This window comes from Hemitrygon akajei, chromosome 12 (assembly GCF_048418815.1).
Source record: "Hemitrygon akajei chromosome 12, sHemAka1.3, whole genome shotgun sequence".
In the NCBI taxonomy this organism is placed as follows: domain Eukaryota; kingdom Metazoa; phylum Chordata; class Chondrichthyes; order Myliobatiformes; family Dasyatidae; genus Hemitrygon; species Hemitrygon akajei.
The window spans coordinates 20,334,793-20,353,884 of NC_133135.1; the positions used below are offsets into that span (position 1 = coordinate 20,334,793).

At 43.2% G+C, this 19,092-nt stretch overlaps 1 protein-coding gene across 4 annotated transcripts in view; it reads left to right on the forward strand.

Annotated features, from left to right (window-relative positions):
* The first annotated feature begins 582 nt into the window (after positions 1-582).
* btbd8 (BTB domain containing 8) overlaps positions 583-19,092 on the forward strand; it is a 94,932-nt gene continuing 76,422 nt past the window's right edge. For all 4 annotated transcript variants that reach the window (XM_073062668.1, XM_073062669.1, XM_073062671.1 and 1 more), the window contains exons 1-3: positions 583-838; positions 7,245-7,430; positions 11,133-11,333. In XM_073062668.1, the coding sequence (XP_072918769.1) occupies positions 7,294-7,430; positions 11,133-11,333 (338 nt within the window). In that variant the 5' untranslated portion in view covers positions 583-838; positions 7,245-7,293. The remainder of the gene's footprint in view (positions 839-7,244; positions 7,431-11,132; positions 11,334-19,092) is intronic.

Genomic DNA, 19,092 nt, shown 5'->3' on the forward strand with positions numbered 1-19,092 from the left:
GATGTACACAGAAATCAACACAATACAGGAATGGAGCAAATTACATTATAACTCTAAAAAATACGTAAATCATAATAGTATCATTAAAACAAAGAACTGACGAGAGGAAGAGAGGTGTTATTCCTGTAACATGAAGTGGGTTAATTAAAGCTGAATCCTTAATCTAGCGCTGGAAGGTTGAAACCATCCAAGATGCTTCAAAAAATGTAGCAGACTCTAGCTACATCCTGAACCAACTGCAAAAATGCCAAAACGAAACTTTAATTCATTAGCGCGTCCATTACAACTGTCCACTAAAATTCCCACACCCAACCGCACCCAAGCGGCTGATTGAAGGGGTAAAGGGGCGGAGACAACATTTCAAACCGATGGAAATTGCGCCGCTCTGACGTCACGGGCCTGATGAAGGTGGGGGTCTGAATTGTCATCGTCACACTGCCAAGTCGATTGGCTTGTGTTGTGACGTCACGCGGTGAATTGGGGGGATTGTGGCGTCAGACAGCCCGATTGGATTTGATGATTGTGGCGTCACAGCGGCGGGGCGGGCTCCCGCGATCGGCGTTCGCGTCGCCGCCGGGGGGCGGGGCTGAAGGCGGTTGTTGCAAACTGGGCAACAATAGTAGCGCAGGAGGGGCATCATTGAGTTGTGCTCTGCTGTGTCGGGCCGCCCGTCTCCACGCAGCATCCGTCTTGCGGAACTGGAGGTGCGCGCCCCTCCAGATGTGATACCGCCGGTCGGCCGGCCGGCCCTCTCCCCGGCACATTGGCCTCTGTGCGAGTGTGGCTGGCGTGAGCCTTCAGCCTGTGTGCAAGTGAACGGGGGGCGCAGCAGTGGAAGGTGTGTAAACTTTACTGAGACACTTTACAGTTCCACTTGAGGTAATGTTTCTCGAGCACCTGTTTCTTTCTTTTGTCACCCGCTCCTTGTCGATTCAGGTACGGAGGGTCAGTGAGAGGAGTAGTTTGGATGCCGTCTACAAAGGCTTCTGTCCAGGTCCCGTGGGATAGGCTGGTCAAAAAGTAAAAGCCCATTCATTCAAAGGAGAGTGGCAAATTGGCAAGAAGCAATGTGTTTCTGTGTCCTGGTACACTGCTTTCAAAAGGGGGCCCAAGGACTCTTTATTCAGTTACTTTTCATATACAATAATGACTTTAACCTCAATAAAGGAGGCATGTGTCCAATGTGTCTGATTCAAATGGTGATTAGCCAAGAGCAGGTGGTGTGTTGTAGTCAGTTGGGGTGGAAAAAAATGGCAATTTGAAATTTGTGTCAGGGGCAAGCTATGATAAGGAAGGAGGCGATGTTGGATTTCTTGGACAGTTGAGGTAGATAGTCCCCGGGGCCTAATGAGATTTTCCCGTGTCATTGAGAAAGGCAAGACAGGAGATTGCTGGGCTTTGGCAAGGATCTTTAGACACAGAAGAAGTCCCCGCGAACTGGAGAACAGCCTCTGTTGTTTCTCAAATTAAGAGCAGGGTAAAACCGAATGATTACAGGTGAGTGAGCCTTGTAGCCTGGTGAACCATTCCTCCAGCCTTGCTGAAGCCTCCATATGCTTCCTCTGATGCAGCAACCGGAATTACATACGATCGGGAAATTGCGGTCATAGTGCAATACAGCACAGAAACAGGCCTTTCGGCCCAACCACAGCATCCTCCCTTCCAGTCCCAGTTGCCAGTGTTTGGCCCTTAACCCTGCAGGCCCTTCCCCCCCCCCCCCCATATACCCTTCCAAAAACTGTTGCAATTGTACCCACTTTGACCACTTCCTGTGCCCCAGGGAATAAAGATACAGCATGGCTAACCTCCTGTAATTCAGCCCCTCTAGTCCAGGCAGTATCCTCATCTGTACCTTCTGCAGCTTGCTGTCTTTCCTATAACAGGGTGACCAAAACCATACACAATACTCCCAAGGCCATACCAATGACTTGTATAACAGCAGCAGCAATATAATATTCCTACTCCTAAACCTGATGAAGGCCAGCACGCTAAACGCCTGCTTAACCACTCTGTCTACTAGTGGGGCTGCTTTCAACGAACTGTACACCTGTACTCCCATGTCCCTCATTCCACAACGTTTATCAGTGCCTTGCCATTCACTGCACAAGTCTTACCTCACGCTTATCTAAATGGAAATCCATTTGCCGTTCCTCAGCCCGTCTCCCTGACTGATTATTGAAAAGGTTTTTAGCGAAATAATCTACTTGTGTCTCTGGAAAAACATAGACTTGTTAGGAAGGGTAAGTATGGATTCATGCAGGAGAGATGATGTCTTGCAACCGTGGCTGAGATATTTTGGGAGCTAACAAAGATGATTGATAAGGGTTGGGCAGTGGGTGTTGTATACATGAACTTTATTTGGCAAGGCACATCATGATAGGCTGACCCGGAGGATTAAGGTACTGTGCATACAGTAAGATCCATAAGACTTGGTAGATTAATTCAAAATAGGCTTGGCCATAGAAGACAGAAGGAACTCAGGGAGGGGTGTTGTTCTAATTGGAGATCTGTGACCAGGGGAGTTGAACATTTGTACTTTTCCTGCAGTGTGTGAGTTGTAAAACTTTTGAGGGATAGTGGGCTCAGCAGAAAAGGAATAGACAGTAAATGGGAGAATACTGAGTGGTGTGGAGGGACAAAGGGGCAGAGATTCATGTTGACAGATCCTTCAAAGCACTGGTCACTGAGGTGGCCAGAGGCTACTGTCCATCGTTATTTGATGTATAGGATAAAAAAAACGGGAAGGTTATACTCAAATTGCATTGAATGCTGGACAATAGCTTGAATGTTGTGCATTTGTCACCACTTTGCAGAGAAGATGTAATTGCTTTGGAGGAGGTGCAGAGGAATTGTCCTTGCAGGCAGATTTGCTGGAGATGTTGAGGCAGGTTTAACCTAATTTGGCAGGATTGGCAGGGGGATGGGAACCGGACGGAGTTCTAGGCGAGAGGATGAGGCAGTCGGTATACAAGTAGATGCTGTAGTGAGACTGTGAAGAAGGACAAGCAGATGATAGGGCAAAATTGCAGTCAGTGTTTCTTTAGATTCAGCAGTTTGGAAAATTGAGGATAAAGTAAAAGGGAAGGAGAATGTAGGTGAGGTTACAAAAGTCTCCAGAATAAAGAGAAAGAAATAAAAAGTTAACTTCTAGTAAGATGGTAACAATGATAAATGCGGGACTGAAGGTGTTCTGTCTAATTGCATGCAGTTTCAAATATAAGGCGCATAAGGGTGTCCAAGGTTCCATGGGAGGAGGCTGGAGAATGGGGTTGAGAGGGATAGTAAATCAGGGTTGAATGGCCTAATTCTTCATCTGTGTCTTATGGTCTTTTGTCATCCGTCCATCTAAGGCCTTGCTTTATGTTTCGTGCAAAGGTGGAACTTCTGACAGTGCAACATACCTTCTGTACACTGGAATGCACACCTAAATTTTTACACCAGACTTCTTGCCTTCTAATAATCCTACCAACAGAGTTTCAGCCTACACGTAATGAACTGGAATATTCTATGCAGATTAAATCAATCTTTCCGTGTAGGCTGTAGATGATAAAAGTCAGTCCGGTTTCATTCCTCAGGTTAATTGCCTCATTAAGGCCCCATAATTTAATTTTGCTTTATCATCTATCCTTTAAACATTTCATTGAATTTTCCTTTCACCTTTTTTAAATTGTCCATTATTGTACCATCACTGTGAACTGTAAATGTGCTGTTTCAGAAGGCAATAATAGTTTTAAATTGCCGTAAACATTGTTTGCCCTTCAGTAATGTAAAACCACATAAATGTGGGAGGCTGTGATGGATTCTGAAAAGGTATCAGCTGTGGCTTAGTGGTAGTGTCTCACCTTAGTACTGAGGAAGGCTGTGCTGTCAGATCCCCCATTCAACCAAGGCTCTGTCTTTTGCCTGCAGGCCCAAGTCCCGTGTCCACTAGAAGCTGGAGACTTGTCCTGACTGTGTATGTGGGTGGGAGGGAGGGAGGAGCAGGGCGTGTTTTTGCTGTTGTTGTTTTGTTGCTTGTTGTGTTCTGTATTGTTTTCCCAAGCATGGCAGGCATGTTATGTTGGCACTGAAATGGGTGGTGCCGCTTGTGGGCTGCCCTCAGGTGTGCTGGCTGTTAACACGAACGATGCATTTCACTGCATATTTCATTGTCCACTTGGCAATTAAACTTGAATCTTTAATCTGGAATGTGATGGATCAGCTCGATGTTTTAGCCAAGAGGACATCAGCATTGTTAATCTGGTTGTTACTCATTGCTGCTGTGACTTCTTATTTTGTACAAATATTGTGCCAGGCATTTCAATAGACAATAGACAATAGGTGCAGAAGTAGACCATTCGGCCCTTCGAGCCTGCACCGCCATTCTGAGATCATGGCTGATCATCTACTATCAATACCCGGTTCCTGCCTTGTCCCCATATCCCTTGATTCCCCTATCCATAAGATACCTATCTAGCTCCTTCTTGAAAACATCCAGAGAATTGGCCTCCACTGCCTTCCGAGGCAGTGCATTCCAGACCTCCACAACTCTCTGGGAGAAGTAGTTTTTCCTTAACTCTGTCCTAAATGACCTACCCCTTATTCTCAAACCATGCTCTCTGGTACTGGACTCTCCCAGCATCTGGAACATATTTCCTGCCTCTATCTTGTCCAATCCCTTAATAATTTTATATGTTGCAATCAGATCCCCTCTCAATCTCCTTAATTCCAACGTGTACAAGCCCAGTCTCTCTATCCTCTCTGCATAAGACAGACCGGACATCCTAGGGATTAACCTCGTGAATCTACGCTGCACTTCCTCTACAGCCAGGATGTCCTTCCTTAACCCTGGAGACCAAAACTGTACACAATACTCCAGGTGTGGTCTCACCAGGGCTCTGTACAAATGCAAGAGGATTTCCTTGCTCTTGTACTCAATTCCTTTTGTAATAAAGGCCAACATTCCATTAGCCTTCTTCACTGCCTGCTGCACTTGCTCATTCACCTTCAGTGACTGATGAACAAGGACTCTGAGATCTCTTCGTATTTCTCCCTTACCTAACTCTACACCGTTCAGATAATAATCTGCCTTCCTGTTCTTACTCCCAAAGTGGATAACCTCACACTTATTCACATTAAATGTCATCTGCCAAGTATCTGCCCACTCACTCAGCCTATCCAAGTCATCCTGAATTCTCCTATCATCCTCATCACATGTCACACTGCCACCCAGCTTAGTATCATCAGCAAACTTGCTGATGTTATTCTCAATGCCTTCATCTAAATCGTATGTAAATTGTAAACAGCTGTGGTCCCAATACCGAGCCCTGTGGCACCCCACTAGTCACCACCTGCCATTCCGAGAAACACCCATTCACCGGTACCCTTTGCTTTCTATCTGTCAACCAGTTTTCTATCCATGTCAATATCTTCCCCCCAATGCCATGAGCTCTGATTTTACTCACCAATTTCCTATGTGGGACCTTATCAAATGCCTTCTGAAAATCGAGGTACACTACATCCACTGGATCTCACCCATCTAACTTCCTGGTTACATCCTCGAAAAACTCCAATAGATTAGTCAAGCGTAGATTCCTCTGACACAATGATATTGGCACTCCAAATACAGCAGGAACGTGTTTTGGGATGTCCTGAGGTTGTCAGGGGCACATTTATTTCTTTAATTAAGATGTTTATTGACAAATGTACCCTCCATTGCACATTGGCACATTGGAAATTATTTAAGCAGTTACTGAATTTGAAATGTGTAACAGATACTTAGTAGCTTGATAGTTAATTTTGAAAGTATGTTGTGGAACAGCTCAATGTTTAGAAAGCATTAAGTCAAATGATCAGACAAAGCAATCTCCTTATAATCACAGGATCGTACCAGTGGAAGCAAGTTTCTATCTATAAAAAAGTAGTCAATCCAAGAGTACATATGATGAACCTGAGAGAAATATGAATATTCCTTTTCTTGGAGGTGCAAAAAATGCCACACTTCGAGAATACCACATTGAAATAGAAAAGATTTAAAAAGTAGGATTGATTTATTATGATTTATTAGTGACGGGTTTTACTTGAAGAGCGGTCTAATATAGGGTCAAGCCAAAAATTAAAATCTCCACCCATCACTAAGGAATACCGATTCAAATCAGACAGAAAAGAGAAAAGACGTTCAAAGAACAAGGAGTCATCTGTATTTGGAGCGTATACATTCACAAATACTATTAGTTTATTCTCAAGACTACCCGAAACAATAACAAAGCGGCCATTTGTATCAGAAATTACATTATGTTGAATAAAGGATACATTCTGATCAAACAGGATAGAGACGCCTCTCAATCTAGATCTTATTATTAGAAACTAAACTGAAAATCTTCATATGCATCTTAAATTTCCAAATTCCCATTTAGAGTAACTTGTTACCAATTTGTGCATTGTACTATGGAAGAACAGTACTGAACAAATTGAGGTAGAATGAATAAATTGAAGATGCTGCCTGGACAAGAGAGCGTGGCTTATGGGGATAGGTTGAGTGAGCTTCAGCTTTCCCCTTTGAAGCAGAGGATGAGAGGTGACTTGATAGAGGTGTACAAGATGATAAGAGGCGTAATAGATAGTGGAAAGCCAGGGATTTTTTTCCCTGGGGCAGAAATGGCTAATACAAGTGGGCATAATTTTAAGGTGTTGGGAGGAACGTGTCGGGGGACGTCAGAAGTAAGTTGTTTTTTTTTTACAGAGCATGGTTGGTGCGTGGAGTGCGCTGCCGCAGGTAACGGTAGTGGTGAATTAGTTAAGCACATTTAAGGTACTCTAAGGCAGGTGGATGAAAGAAAAATGGAGGGCGATGTGGAAGGGAGGGTTAGATTGATCTTAGAGTAGTTTAAAAAGTCGGCACAACATTGTGGGTCTAAAGACCTGTACTGTTCTGTGTAGAGCTTGAACGCTTAAGAGAAACTTAGGGGAAAGGAAAAGGATACACTCTACAGATACTTGAGTGTGCTCCAGCATGGAAACAGGTTCTGGCTGAACTTCCGCATTAAATCCAGTTCCCTATCCTTGAATGCTCCTTGATTTCAGACATCAGTCTGTCTCAGCCTTGAACGTAAACCTGCTGTGTGACTGGTCGACATGTAGCCAGTTACAAATGGGGTGTTTCTGCAAAGGAGTGCTTGCAGGATCTCCAATGATTCATCCAGATCCTTTGTCCTGAGCGATGTGGCAGTCAACTCCATTGGTTATTTTCATTTTTTTCATTTTAGATGGCTGCCATGAAATAAATGGGAAAATCTCCAATCAAAAACCTTGGAAATGGCCATGTGGAATGGAAAAATTGTGCTCAGAGTTCCAACTCTGGAGAGCACCAAAGGTTTCCAAGAGAGAGTTAGAAATGAAAGACAAATATTGAAAGAAGTCCTGGCTTCGCAGTTAAATAAGGACCTTCTCAGGTAGGTAATACCTTCCTATAAGCTTAACTATATTAGAGTGAATATTTAATGCCCTTTCATCATTAAAAACATTCTTAAGTAGAAGTGGAAAATGCTGGAAATTCTTAACAGTTCAGGTACCATCTGTGGTAAGAAAAATGGTTAAGGTTTCAGGTCAAAGACTCCCCCCTACCATGGACATTCTCTCCTCTCCCATTAGGCAGAAGATACGAAGGTATGAAAGCACTTACCACCAGGTCCAAGGACAGCTCAGCCGTGATGCTGTCTATTCTTCAGCGACCTTATGGCTGCTTCTACTTCTTCCTGCATAATTGGAAAGTCGTCAATGTTTGACAAGTCCTGGCTTGCGAGTATGTTGGGGTCTCCTTGGGTATGATGGTTGTAAAGGTTTGAACAATGCTCAGTCCATCTGTTGAGAATGTCTTCATCTTCTGTGAGACAGTTTCCTCCTTTGTCTTGGATGGCGCTGACTCGTGACTGTTCAGTGAGGTCCTCCTCAATTTGAAATGCTCGCCTGCTGTTCTTGTTCAGGCTAACTTCTATCTCTGTACACTGTCTCTCAGTCCATTCTTCCTTGGCCCTGATCATGTTTTTCCTGATCTTGCTGATCTCTCTGTAGGCTTTAGCTCCTGTTGTTGTGTTCTAGTTTTCTTCAGGTCTCTTCTAGTGTCACACATTTCCAGGATCTCCTCTGTTAACCTGGGTTGGGTTTTCTGACTGTGTTTGGCTGTTTCTGTCATCACTTCAGACTGTTTCTGTCATCACTTCATTGAACTTAGCTGGTGATGTTTCAGCATCTTTGTCAAGCATCACCAGTGGTGCTAATTTTTCATCAACTGTAGCTTTGAAGGATTCAATGATGGAGTCCTTCAGTCTGTCCAAGTTGAATTTCATTCTGTTGTTCTTGGACTTTTGACACTTGAAAGGTGCTGCTGCAAGGCAGAGGGAAAATAAGCCTGCTGGATCTTGGGTGGCACCCAAGTACTGAGTTCTTGATGCTCTTATTGGCAAGAAATCCTACGCCATTGACATGTTTGTCAGTTTCTCCACTATAGTATATGGCCTTCCTCGGTAAGACGTTCAGAGGTTTTTCCACCTGACTTCACAGAGTCCTACAGAGTGCCAGGTATACTTCTCCAGCTCGTGCAAGCTCCTGCAATTTCCCTGCTAGGGCAAGTATTCTCACGTTCCATGTGGCGAGTGAGATGTGGTCTCTCCCATGGATCTTCTGTGGTGAGCCCCAAGTAAATTGCTTTTATGGTCATATTCTTTGAACACAATGTATTCATTTTTTATATCCAGTCCATTTTGTTAATAAATAATGAAGATCGGACGTAAAACTTCATGGGAATAGGAAGGCAAACCTCTGTGGCAACTATTAGAAGCAAATGTCCTTGGAACTTTGTGATAGCAAAGGAAACTTGCCTCATTACATTCTGACCATTGCACCATCTGCAGGAGCAATTTCTTATCCTGCTGTTTAAATGTAGTGAACTTCTGTCCTAATTTATAAAGAATTTACAGTGGATGAAATATTAATTTTCAAATTGTTGACAGTTCTTTTTTGTGATTTCTTTCTCCTTGGATTCTCATGGAAAGTAAAGAATTGATCTCTGGCTAGTTTGACAAGGAGCTGAAGGATGAAATATCAGAAGTGACCCTCCAAGTGATTTAAGATTTTTTCCCCCAATACTCAGAAATTAAAGAATTCTAACCAAAGAATAATACTAGTTGAGAATTATAACAGTGGTCTCAATATTTGTTACTTATTATTATTTTGTTTTATCTTCAGGAATGTATTTGCACTATTTGTTGTCTTTTGCACTTTGGTTGTTTGTGTACAGTTTTTCATTGATTCTGTAGGGTTTTTGTATTTCCTGTGAATGCCCACAAGAAAGTGAGTAAAAATGTAGCATATGGTGACATATGTGTACTTTGATAGTAAATTTTCTTTGAGCTTGCACTTCATAGGTAAGATTAAAGCAAAGGTAAAACTGATAAGACTAGTAATAATTAGTTCTCAAGTGTTTTTGAAATGCTTTCGTACAAATTTGCTGAGTCACAAACATAAGATTTGCAGATGCTGGATAACTAGAGTAATGCACACAAAATGCTGGAGGAACTCAGCAGTTCAGGCAGCATCTGTCGGAATTAATAGAGACGTCATTTCAGGCTGAGAGCCCTGATGAAGGGTCTTGGCCCGAAATGTCAAACCTTTATACTAGCGATCGACTGGTGGATCTTTGAGACTTTCCCAGTGGATCCCGAAAAGAAAAAGAAATACATAAATACTGTTGAGAGATTGTTTCCGGGTTGCGGGATTTTAGTTTCGTTCTTTCTGCCCAATGGGCATGTGTGTAGCTCCCCCGCCACATGACTACACAGTGTACTTCAATGGTGCCCAACAACCGGGCTGCGAGGAAACGATGTGATTTGTTGAACTTGAACGCACATGAGGTCATCAGTCGCCTAAATGCAGTGATACCCTTGCACCAGGGATCACTGGTTGGCCTCGGGTAACCGGCTGCCTTGCGCGGCCAGCGAGAAGTGCCGTTGCTACCGGCCTGGAGTGCGGACAGATGGGCGCCACCTCTAAACCTGTTTAGCACACCGAATCTTCATGGGGAACCCGGTGCTGAAATATTCGCAGACGACCTAATGTGGGCTCAGGGTTTCGTAAGTAGCAGAGCAGCTACCTCGCTGCGATCTACTGAAACAAACTTTTGTCGGCTGATAGATCCTACAAGGGGGGGCAGGGACGTGCCCTGTGGCACTCCTTGCTCGGTCGGTCGCTCTCTCCAGACTGCGACTGCTGCGGCTCCGGCACTGGGACCTCCGGCCCTTGTCCTCTCACCCCACCCACGACTAGCCGCACCTGGCCAAGGTGGCAGGCGGGCGGGAGGCTGGAGTTGGGGCCCGGAGGCTGTCTAATGAGGCAATGAAGCCCTCAAAACTGCTTCGGTACCCTGAGTCCAAGCACCCCGCACTTAAATACAAACCAGCTGAGTTTTTTTCCAGCGTTTAAAAACGTGAGCAAGCGGGACAGCAGCTAAGTGCTGAGAACCACGTAAACTAAATTGTGGAATAGACTGGACATAAGGAACCTGCTTTGAGTATTGCTGTATTCTGGTCGTGTTTAAACAACACCCCCCCCCCCCCCCCCCCCCCAGTCGTTGGCTGGTCCGCAAGAATATTGTCAATATTAAACCGGTCCGCAGTGCAAAAAAAGGATGGTGACCCCTGGTGTTCATACATTATTTCTACTTCTGGGTTGTGGGGTTTTACTTCCGGTCTTTTCTGCCCCTTTGCGCATGCGTGTAACTAATCGATTTGGAGTCGATCTTGCTTTTCACTAAGGCCGAGGTAGGGGATCTTAGGCTTCAAAAGGTTGGTGACCACTACTTTATACCTTTCCATAGGTGCTGTCTGATCTGCTGAGTTGCTCTAGCATTTTGTGCGTGTAACTTCCGCAGTCCACTTGGTAATATAGGGATCCAGTTGTTCTTTGGATTATTGCCATCTTAAATTTTAGTACTTTGTTGTATTTGGAAGTGTACTTGATTGTAAAAGAAATATTTCAACAGATGCTCAACAGTGTTGTTTGAATACAAAGAGTTCCAGGAGCAAGTTTGTAAAAGCAGTTTTATCTGGAAACTTGATGGAGTCCAGCATCCAATGCAAATTTTCTTTTGTTTCCAAAAGGCTTCTTGCAGAAGGAAATCAAGCAGATGTCACATTCCAAGTGGGTGCAGCTGTCTTCAAGGCCCATAAAGCAGTGCTGCTTGCAAGGGTACCAGAGTTTTTTTCAAGAGTGTACGGAAAGCAGGTGAACGAGGACGAGAACTGTCCACCAGTCATCCATGTGGAGAATCTCAAACCTTCACAGTTTAAGTACTACTTGCAGTAAGTGTTTCTAACAATTGTGATATATGTTGGTGTGTGTGTGGGAGATTTGTCTGAGATGTTTAAGCTGATTATCAATGCTACTTCATGGGTTGCTCCAACTACATTCAAAGTGCCAGACTGTAGAGGATCCAGTTTGTATAGGATTTATTTTTTTGGCAACCTTGGGACCTGCCACAATGCTTTATAGTCCAAATTACGTTTGAATGTTGCTGGTTTTGCAGTGATTGGTTTTGTGCATGAAGAGTGACTGATAAAGGATTTATTTGTTACATGCACATCAAAACATGCAGTAATATGTATTAACAACCAAGACACCCAAGGTTGTGCTGGGGGCAGCCCACAAATGTCACCACACGTTCTGCTGCCAGTAGAGCGCGCCTACAATCTCATCAGAATACAAGATGTAAAATTGTACTACTTGAGACATTATCGCCTCTTCTTCAATACTATTCGCACTTGAGCAAAATATTAGCAATAATGAATGATTAGTTAATAAATTAAGAGTTACAAACACACTAATCATCAGGTTTTATCTATAGACAACAAAGAGTTTTACTTTTCATCTTTTTCAGTAAGCTACAATTTCTTCTGAGTTTGAAATGCACCCGAAGCAGACGGTCGACAAAGCGCTTCAAGTAATTTCCTCTCGCCCTTGATGTTTCTTTTCTTTATAATCCCCTGTTCATTGATAAACCCAAACAGCTGTTCTGTATTAGATAATACAGCATGGTCAAGCCTGTTGGCCTTGAGTCACGCACAATACTGTCCAGAAGTTTGAGGGCTGCAACAATTGTTGCATATGTTCTTATTGCAAGCACTTTATTTAATTGAGAAACCCTAAATCCGCACTTGCCATGTCATGCTGCTTGCTACTAAAACTAAAGACCTTATGGGTTTCCTTCCTGCTTGTAAGATTTCTGGCAAATTTTAACTAGCTTTAATAGTCACTGGTGTTTTCTATTATTTGTATGTAAAAATGCAGGTCCTGCTGTAAATTTCTTTTAAGTTCTCCTTCAGAATATGTACAGACAAATTATAATGGTTAGTGAAACTATTTACAGCACCAATTATAGGGGTTTAATTCGCGCTGCTGGCTGTAAGGAGCTTGTATTTTCTTCCTGTAGCCATGTGGGTTTCCTCTGTGTGCTTTGGTTCCCTCCGACATTCCAAAGACTTGTAGGTTAGGGTTAGCGAGCTGTGGGCATCGTAGGTCGCTGCCAGAAGTATTCCTACACTTGCGGGCTACCCCAGCACATCTTTGGACTGTGTTGGTTGTTGACCCAACCGATGTGTTTCACTGTATGTCTCAATGTACACGTGACAAGTCGAATTACTGAAGCCAGTTTTGCTGCCAGTTTCTTTTCTGAATACATACTTTAGTTGGTTCTTTAGGTGTGATTTTTGGTGTAATTGGGACATTTTTCCTTGATTCTCATACAAGGATATTCTTATGAAAGCAATAATCAAAAGGTGAAAAATCAGCAGATATTGAATGAGACTTCCCATTGGTCACCATTCCATCATGGCAGAACAGACGTGATGGGCCAAATGGCCTAATTCTGCTCAATGCTTTATTCCTTTCATTCTTTCCACCCCTCCACTTTCTGCGACCTAAAACACACTTGTATTCTAACTTAGTCCTGATGAAATGCCTTTGATCCAGCCAGAAGTTGACTCTGTTTCTCTCGCCACAGAAGCTGCCTGACCTGTGGAGTATTGCCTATACTCAGTTTCAATTTCAGTTAGAAAATAATGTGATTCATTTTGCGATAATAATTCAAGTTGCTTGCTTTATGGTGATTGAGGGATGCTTCTCAGATGAGGCATGCAATTTGCTCCCTTTTAATAGCAGTGGCAAAGTGTCCTGGCCTTGTATTTGTTTGTTTTCTTCATCATCATCTACAAAGTTAACTTGAGGAGACTTGTGCTCCACTGCTGGATGAGTGAGTGCAGACTGTAATACACTAGTTATGAATTCTGCAGGGTGAACGCAAATGTGAATCTGAGTGCAGACTCATTGCAGTCATTTTGAAGTTTGTCATCCAGCAATGCATTGTGCTGTGTTTGTGTTTTATGGCCAAGCTCCTGAGTTTGGAGGGGAAACATGAGCTTGATATCTGAATCAGAATCAGGTTTATTATCACTGATATATGTCATGAAACGTGTTGTTTTGTGACAGCAGTGCAGTGTAAACATTAAAAAATTCCTACTTTCAAATCTCTTACTATCTTTTCTTTCGGTTAGTCCTGACGAAGGGTCTCGGCCCGAAACGTCGACAGCACTTCTCCCTATAGATGCTGCCTGGCCTGCTGTGTTCCACCAGCATTTTGTGTGTGTTGCTTAAAATTACTTCAGGTGCAATAAAAATTAAACAGTGCAAAAGAGGAATGGTGAACTCTGATGGCAGAGGAAAGGATTACTTACTGCCTGTTACGCCACTGGAGTTTAGGGCAACAGTGAAGGTCCTCCATCTCTGGCAACATTCATGGCTTCATTTATCATGTCAGTAGCTTCCTCTTGATTTTCACTACTGTCAGTCATGCAAGTCCCATGTGGAGGCTCAGGAATACCACTGCACTCAGATGTAGAAGAATTCTTCATGATTGTTTCTGTAACAATTTTGTTTTGCCAGTCAAGGTTGGTAGCCCTGTGCTGAACCCCCGAACCTGGACGGCCAGTGGACCACCTTTGACCTGCCAAGAGACAAAGCATAAACCCCTCTCCAGGCTCCTGTACCTCCTCCCTGACGATACTGATGAGTAAAGGGCGTGTCCCAGATGGTGAGAGTCCTTCATGATGGATGCCTCTTTCGAGAGGCATTATCTTTTTGAAGATGTCCTCGGTAGGGAGGCTTGTGTCCATGATGGATTTGGCTAAGACTACAATCCTCTGTAGCCTCCTTCGATCCTGTGCATTCTTGCAACCAGTCAGAATGTTCTCCACGATACATTTGTAAGTACTTGCTAGAGTCTTTGGTGACATACCAGATCTCCTCAAACACTGAATGAAGTATAGCCAATGGTGTGCGTCAATATGTTGGCCCCAGGATAGATCCTCAGAGATGTTGGCACCCAGAAAATTGAAGCTGCTCACCCTTTCCACCACTGACACTCAATGAAGATTGGTGTGTTTTCTCCCATCTTCCTCTTCCTGACATCCACAATCAATTCTGTGGTCATGCTGACATTGAGTACAAGATTGTTGCTATTACCACTCAACCAGCCAATATATTTCACTGCTCAATGCCTTCTCGTCACCCTCTGAGATTCTGCCAACAACAGGCTGGAAAGGCCTGATAATCTGCTCTTGCTCATTGTTGATCATATTTGCTTATGTTCTGTGTTCTATATTTTGATTGCATTACATTTGTCAGCATTAAGTTTAGAAAGATCTCATCCAGAAATGTTGACTGTCCAATTCTGGTCTTGGATGCTCTGACCTGGCGAGTTCCTCCAGGGCTTTGTGTGTTGCTCTGGATTTCCAGTGTCTGCAGTCTTTTGTGTCTCAATATTTCATCTAAATGTAGAATTGCCACAGAAGCAAACATTCTCATCTTGGGATGGCTTCAACATCTGTTTAAGGAATTGGCTACAGCCAGCACTCGTTCCAAGACCAGCTTGGTGGCTACATTTGAAGTATTCGCTTCACTTGTCCCAGCACTTCTGATTTTGAACTGATCCCACTCAGTTAGACACCTTGACGAGTGAATCGCCAAGTGGTTCCTCCAAAGCAATGTGACATAGCATTACAAAAAACCTAGAAGCAGGAGAAGACTATTGGGCCTCACACAAAATGTTGGAGGAGCTTACCAAGTTGGCAGCCTATGGGGCGAGATAAACAGTTGATATTTGGGGTCAAGGCCCTTCACCAGGACTGGAAAGGAAGGGAGCAGAAGCAGAATAAGAAGACAGGGGAGGGGAAGGAGTACAAGATGGCAAGTGATAGGTGAGACCAGGCAAGGGGTTGGGTGAGGGAGGGTGGATAATGTGAGAAGCTGGGAGGGGATAGGTTGAAGAAGTAAAGGGCTGAAGAACAATGAATCAGATAGGAAAGGATAGTGGACCATGGAAGAATGGGAGCAAGGAGGGGAACCAGGTGGAGAAGAAGAAGGGTGAGAGGGGAGCCAAATGGGGAATAGGAAAAGATTAACGGAAGTTGCAGAAATCGATATTCATGCCATCTGGTTAGAGGCCACCCAGGTAGAATGTGAAGTGTTGCTCTTCCAACCTGAGTTTAGCCTCATCATGGCAGTAGAGGAGGCCATGGATGGACAAATCAGAATGGGAGGTCAAATTGAAATGGGTATCCACCAAGAGATGCTAGCTTTTACAGCAGAACTTTGAACCTCTTGTACCTTTGCCACAATTCTTTCACCTTTCTGCAATAGTATTGTATCCCTTAATTCCTTTCGTATCATAATTATTGACACAAAAACACAAATGCTAGAAGAATGCAGCATTTGTGGAAGGACAAATGAGTCAACATTTTGGGTCAGTGATCCTTCCTTAAAACTTTCATACAAATCTATTCATCTGTCCTGAAAATATTCAATGGCTGAACCTCTTCAGGTGTTACAGAGAATTCTAAAAGTTCACCACCTTCTGACACCGGGCATCCACTCTGTACATCAGAGTTGGAAGCCAACAGTCTATTTGCTTCCCAAAGCTTGCAGAATAGAACATTCATTTCTGTGAGAACAGTCATTTATTTTCCCTAACTTGTCTTTGTCAGGGAAACTGTTCAGTGATAAACTAGTTTAGATATGTTAAGTGCAGCTTGCGTATCTGCTAGTGTTTAATAACACTTCTCATAGCTTGATGTTGGCTGAGATGGTGCTGAAGAGCGAGGGATTTCTCATTTACCCTGCCTCAACTGTGTTGTGAATTAAAATAACAATTGTTCCACCAAGGTGGTTGAACACAAGGCTCCTCTGTGTCGGGAACATCCTCAGCTAGCACACTGTACAAGGGATATGGACTGGAAGAATAAATTAGAAGCTGTCTCAAGAGAGCCACCGTCTTGCAATGAGTTGAAGGGAGGGCTGTAGCAAACAGCTTTCCCACATTTTTAAAAAGCCATTTGATACTTCAGATTGTCATAGTAGCCAACATGGGTTTTGAATATAATGAGACTGAAATCAGTAAAAGTACTTAGGTGAGTCAGCAAAGTGTTAATGCTTTCCATGACTTAGTAAGGTGACTGTTTCTCGTTCCCCAGAGGCTGCCTGACCTTTTGGTTATTTGCAGTGTAGCATCTGTGCCCCCAATTTACCCCCGTTCGCCTAGGGTGAACCACTGTCACCCTGCCAATAGTGCAATACTTCAGTGTAAATATGGTGTAATGCCCCCCCCATACACGCTCGCAACACAAATATCAGACAATATACCAAAGGCGAGTAAATAATTACAACTTTATAGTTATTTCTTAGTGATGGGTTAGTAGAAACAGATAACCTAAAGGTGCCAAATCAGAAAGTTTATTAGTTTGTGCACATAATATTTAAAAATGTTGGTGCTCACGCCTCCGGTTCCATCCACAATGACCTTCCGAGCCTTCGGCCACCGTCCGCACTGCCGACGTCCAGTATCCGCCGCCCTGGAACCGCTGTCCGCTCCTCACACGTCCATCCTCCTTGCTCTCCTCCCGATAAAGACTGCAAACTCCCGCTCAGCTCACACATACAAGATAGTATAACAATTCTCCATTGGTTAGTTCCCCCCCCCACCTTATCTGCAGTTATAACCCAAACATTCCAGCTACAGAAACCCATTACAGCATTAAGTAACATTACAGAGAAGCCATTTCATTATAACAATACAGAGAAGCCATAGCACGAACAGTTAACACCACAGTCATATGTTACTGAGAGCCCTACAGCAGAATGTCAGAATCAGATTTATTATCTCTGACATATGGTGTGAAATTTATTGTTTTGGGACAACAGTACAGTGGAATGCATTAAAAATACTATAGTTTACAATAAGATAAATTTTAAAAAAGTATTAAAAAAAAAGCAAAATAGTGAGGTAGTGTTCATGGACTGTTCAGAAATTGGATGGTGGAGGGGAAGAAGCTGTTTCTAAAATGTTGTGTGGGTCTATCATCTCCTCCCTGATGGTAGTAATGAGAAGAGGGCATGTCCTGGATGATGGACGTGGCAACCTCGATGTATTCCTTTTGAAGCTGTCCACGGTGCTAGAGAGGCTTGTGCCTATGATGGAGCTGGTTAACTCTACAATCCTCTGTAGTTTTTTTTTCCTGTCTTTTAGAACGCTCGCTACTGTACATCTGTAGAAATTTGCAAGAGTGTTTGCTCACATTTTGGTTTTGATTTCCAATTTCCAGCATTTTCTCAGTTTTATCTTTTCATGGATTGAGGATTCTAATTTGGGCTAGGAGAGAAGTATTGAATAGGGATGCAGAATTGTCTCTTAATGCATGTTGTGCAAAATCCAAGTTGCATTTCTTCATTAATCAATTCCCCAGTAATCAATCTGGGAATTGGTATCATCAGATATGTGAAATATGCTGACTTCAGAAATCCACCAAACCCAATTTCAGAATAACATAATTTCTTGTTGCATTTTTTAAAGTAAAATAATTTTGTATTGGGATCACATTCTTGTTTTTCACATTCGTTGGAGGAACAACATCTCATATACCGTCTGGGTAGTCTCCAGCCCCTTGGTATGAACATCGAATTCTCCAACTTCTGGTAATTCCCTCCCTCTCCCTTCCCCCATCCCACCTTCACTCTGTCTCCTCTTCTAGCTGCCTATCACCTCTCATGACTCTGCCTTCTCTTCTACTACCCATAGCGCTTTCCCCTTAGATTCCTTTTTCACCTCTCCTGCCTATCCCCTCCCTGCTTCCCCTCCCCCACCCCTTGATCTTTCCTCTGATTGGTTTTCCACCCTCCCCACACCTTCTTCATAGGGCCCCTGCCCCCTCCTTCTTTAGTCCTGACAAAGGGTTTCGACCCGAAACATTGACTGCTTCTTTCAACGGATGCTGCCCGACCTGCTGAGTTCATCCAGCTTTTTTGTACGTCTTGCATTTCACATTCTTACCTAGTGAAGTTCAGAAATTGTTTGAGAAGTGGAATTCTTGAACAAAATATTTAAATATGTCGTTAATAACCATTTCCCATCTTTCACTTGTACATCATGTGCACTGTGGTATGTTGCCTGCATGGTGAAGGATGCTGGTCTCAGACAGGCAAGGGAAGGACCAAGTTCTTTTCCTTTCCACACTTTAGTGATGTAGAGGTAGAAGAAATCATAATAGGTGTTTTGTACAACACTATTATATAAGTTAAGAAAAGAAACAACATAGATTTATAAATACAACTTTAAAGTAGTAAAATGCTCCGAAAACACCTAATAAATAAATAAATTACAGACAATTTTATTCTTCTGGAGGCTCTATATAATCCTTCAATGACACCCGTGGGGAATTGGTGTACAAAAGTTAAGTGAGACAGCTCTGAATTGGACCTGCCTGAGGGAATTACTTGTGCTGAATCTGTTTTCTATTTAGTGTTCCTTTCAAATTGCATGTGGTATTTTAATTGTTGATAGTTGAGAAGTATTTTTATATCATTACCTTGTTGCCACTTAAACATGGGAGGGGGAGCTGGAGGGGGGGGGGGGTTACTTTGGGGTTCTCACATTTAAACTGTCATTCATTCCTTGGGGCACTTCTCTGTTTTTGTGGATGTTTTGTGAAGAAAAAGCATTTCAGGATGTATGCTGTA